At 49.9% G+C, this 4,329-nt stretch overlaps 1 protein-coding gene across 1 annotated transcript; it reads left to right on the top strand.

Annotated features, from left to right (window-relative positions):
- Positions 1-3,063: 3,063 nt before the first annotated feature.
- Positions 3,064-3,678, top strand: PNMA8C (PNMA family member 8C; the record flags this gene model as incomplete). The annotated part of the gene is made up of 1 exon (XM_080908579.1): positions 3,064-3,678. One exon carries the CDS (start codon positions 3,064-3,066, stop codon positions 3,676-3,678), a length of 615 nt encoding a protein of 204 aa, XP_080764705.1.
- Positions 3,679-4,329: the final 651 nt, after the last annotated feature.

Here is a 4,329-nt window from a genome sequence, read left to right as displayed (position 1 = left end):
GAGTGAGAATAAAGTCCCACACTAACTCTTCCAGGGTAGCTGCATTGAAGCTGCCCCACCCCCACTCCCGCTGCCCTCAAGCTGCCCCCCCACCCCCCACACTGCCCTCAAGCACTTCCTGCCCCTATAAAGGACAGAGAAATGTGTTCCAGGCTTCCTGAGCCCGACCTGTGTATTCACTCCACACCAGGGCCACATATTTCTCCCACAAACGTTCTCGTCTCCCCGCCCTGTAAACAGACGGGGCAGACCTGCCGTAACCGCGAGACGGGGCTACTAAATGCACAGTCTGTCCCACCTGGATGCTCATGTATGCTCGGCGCGGCACCCTCAGCCTGGTGAAAGGTAGCTTCTCAGTACGCAGTGGTGAGTCAAATAAATAGACCATTCTGTTGCTGGCTCCTCAGTTTGGAATGTGCCTAAAAAAAAAAAAAAAAAAAAAAAAAAAAAAAAAAAAAAAAAAAAAAAAAAACAGGGACATGCAGCCAAGTGCCAAGGACTCAAAAAACCCAATAGTAAGTATCATGGGTCAGCATTTTAAAAAATTATTTTATTTTGGTTTTGAACGAGAACGTATCTCTTGGTTACAATGCTAGGCATGGAAATGAAGATGAGTTGGGCTGGAGAGGTGCCTCACCTGGCTAAGAACGATCCCTGCTCTTTCCCAGGACCCAAGTTCGGTTCCCAGTGCCCCTGTCAGCCAGCTCACAACCAACGGCAACTGCAGCTTCTGGGGGTCTGACGTCTTCTGGCCTCCTAGTGTGCCTGCACAGGTGCGGCCCACACAGACATAAATATTAAAATAAGGCTGGAGTGGAAACAGTTGAAGGAGATTCTTTTCTCTCCAGCTCTCTTATAAGTACATGTAGTTCTATTTCTTACTTAAAGAAGGGTTTCTATATTTTGTTTTATGTGAGTTAACATGGGGGGTTGTGAGATGCCATCTGGGTGCTAGGAACTGAACCTGGGTCCTCTGCAGGAAAGAAGTGTTCTTAACCACTCAACCATCTCTCCAGTCCCTCCCCATACTCTTTCTGTCTGACTTTTTTATGGAACCAGGGCTTGAAAGGTATTAAGCAAATGCTCTAGCACTGAGCCTGGCCCCCAGCCCTGTGTCTTTGAAACTTGAGAAGGGAAGCATGTTCACAGGACTGGATACCCACTCTGTTTCCCATGTTGCATAAACAGTCGATTTATATTCAGGACAGTTACCTTACAAATATTTTAATATTTATTTTTACTGAATGTTTATGTATGTGCATGTGTGTATCTACCTATGTGGGTGCCCGAAGAGACCAGGGAAGGGCATCAGATCTCTGAAACTGGATTTACAAGTAGTTTTGTTAATTAATTAATTAATTAATTAGTATTATTTATTATTATCTTTTCCAGATAGGGTTAGCTATCCAAGAACTCTCTTTGTAGACCAGGCTGGCCTCTAACTCACCGGCACTTTCCTCCTGAGTGCTGGGATTAAAGGCATGTGCCACCACCTCCCAGTGCAAGTCGTTAGGTTTTTAATATTAGTTTATTTAGTGCCAATCTCACCAGACAGGAACTGGCTTTGTGGGTCTGGCTATGTAAACCAGTCTGGCTTTGAACTCACAACCTTTCCTCCTGAGTGCTAGGAATAAAGGTGTTTGGCACCGCCCTTGGCTGTAGGTACTCAGAACCACACCCAGGTCCTCTGCAAGAGCAGCCAGTGCTCTAAACCACTGAGCCATCCCTCCAAGTCCACCTCCTGATTCCTCCCAGGATCTGAGTTCAGCTGGAAGTTTTTATGAGGGTGGGCTCACAACTGTAATTCCAGTTCCAGGGGATCCAGTGTCCTCATCTGACCTCCACGGTACCAGGCATGCATGTGGTACACAGTCATACAGACAAAACACTCAGACATAATATATAAACAACATTAAGGGAAGATTTTAAAACATAACTTTCCACAGGAACTGTCGATGTTTGTTACTGTTACAATCTGTTGATTTTAACAATGCTCAGGCAGGGGTGTTACTCAGTCCGTAGAAGTTTACGGAGCCTGATTTCCATCCCCAGAGCTACAATAGACCCGGCACGGGGTTGCAGGCATGCAGTTGTCGCCCTGGATCTTGAGAAGTGGAGGCAGAGGATCAGAAGTCCAAAGTTCAAGACCAGCCTAAGAGTCAAGATCTCAGGGGTAAAAAAAAGAAAAAGGAAAGAAACTTGTAGTGGTGCTCAAATTCTCTGAAATGACTCGTGGGTATCCTTCAAGCTGGCTTCTGTGTCCTTATGGATTTTGTTCTTATTCTTTGACTACACTTACACCTAACTTTCTGAACCCAAAGGACATCGCAGGCTTACTTTGTATCTTCTCCGTCTCCCCGCCCACACCCTCCCTGGAACCCCCTTCTTTGCCAAAAGAGAAAGGTTTGAGGTGCAGAGCCTTCACTTCCTAAGGAACCAACCCTCTTTGCCTCGGTCTCAGATTTCAAAGCAGCAGGATCAGCCAATGGCGGAGGTGATGCTCTCGCGGTTGCCATGGTGACCGCAGGGCTTCAGCTCGCAGGGAAGCTGTGACGTCACTGCCGGAGCAAGTGCTGCCGCCACTGCCACATCCTGGTCTTTAACTCTGTCACAGGGCACAGGGCGACCTCTGGGCCAGCAGTAAGAGGCGACCTACTCCACCTGCGTAGTCTTCACCCCGAGGGTGGCAGCAGCAGGTGGGAGACCAGCGGCCTCGGGTCCACAGAGATTGCCAAGGCCACCAGCGGTGACGCGGGCAGTCTGCATCTTCAAACTCTTCTTGGAGCAGCCTTGCCTAAGACCTGGAAGCCACGACCACCCAACTGCGATTCCGAGGCTGACGTGAGTCGCTAGCAAGAGTGAGGTCGCAGGGGGCAGGCTGCAGACGGCTGGGAGGGTCCCCTTGACGGAACTGGACCTTGGGTCTATCAGCCTCACCTGCGAGGCCTTGTTTTCTCATCACCCTCGGAAAGAGATCTCGGCACCCTGGATGCTTCTGTGGGTTCTCGAGGCAGCTCCGCAGCACAGCAGCGCGCGTACAGCTGCCTCAAGGAGTTGGGCAAGATGGTATTTGGAGTCCAGGACATTGCATTGTTAGAACATGGTTGCAAAGCCTTGGAGGTAGACAGTTACAAGTCCTTGATGATCCTGGGGATCCCAGAGGACTGTAGTCACCAAGAATTTGAAGACATCATACAGGTCCCCCTCAAACCGCTAGGCAAGTTTGAAGTGGCTGGGAAGGCCTTTCTGGAGGAGGACAGATCCAAGGCAGCTATTATCAGGTTGGCAGAAGACCTCAATTACGATGTGGTCCCCAGGGAGATCAAAGGCAAGGGCGGTGTGTGGAGAGTGGTCTACATGCCCAAATGGCAGGACATCGAATTCCTCACCAAACTCAATCTGTTCCTGCGGAGAGAGGGCAGGACGGTAGAGGACGTGGCGCGCATCCTCAGGCAGGAGCTGTGTCCCGCCACACTAGGTCTCGGAGAGCTACCTTCCGGGAAGTGCTGCCTGTCTTCGACAGCGGAGAATGCAGACAAGGGGGCCATCACCAAGGGGGATGGGGTGCGCCCTCTGGAAGATCCAGAGAAAGAGGACAAGCCTGAAGAAGGAAAGAAGGGCAAGAAGAAAAACAAGAAAAACCGGCGTCGACAGCAGGGTTCTGATAAGAAGCTGTGAGTTAAATTAGATGAGTGTGTAAGGAAGGGGTGTGCTAAGGGAGGGTGGGAGTCATCTGAATGGGTTGGGGGTGACTGCCGTGAGGTCTCTAGCATCTTGGGACTGAGTGACTGTGGATAGGAGGTGATAGTGGGTGGATGGACGATTATCACCTGAGTGTGGCACATGATATCTGACCTTGTGAGGAAAGCCTGTTGATTTTGCTCAATCCTAGGGCCTCGAGCATGAACCATGGTTCTATCACTGGGAAAGTCTCGGCAAACTCTGTGTTAGTGAGCTATATCCACAGTCAGAGCCTAGTACTTCCTAACTGGTGGGCAACATCTGGTCAAGTGTGGGCCATCTCTCCTTCTCCCTCCCTCCCTCCCTTCCTCCCTCCCTCCCTCTCTCTCTCTTCCCTCTCTCCCTCTCGCCCTTCCCCTCTCCCCTTCTCCCCCTCCCCTCCTCTCTCTCTCCCTCCCCCTTCTCTCTTTCTCTCTCTTTCCTTCTCTCTCTCATTTATTTCACACCCAGTATATTCCAGAATGGTACTTGGATCTTGGAATAAAGAGTGAGTAAAAGCCAACAGAAATCCCTGTCCATGACACCTACGATGATGGCGCCCCGAGTGAGCAAAGTTTTCATCTAAGTAAATTTTGATAAAGTTGAGAG

The sequence above is a fragment of the Micromys minutus genome, assembly GCF_963924665.1.
Source record: "Micromys minutus genome assembly, chromosome: 32".
Taxonomy (NCBI): Eukaryota; Metazoa; Chordata; class Mammalia; order Rodentia; family Muridae; genus Micromys; species Micromys minutus.
Note: the sequence above shows the minus strand (reverse complement) of the source record. Positions and strands in the feature narration are given on the sequence as shown.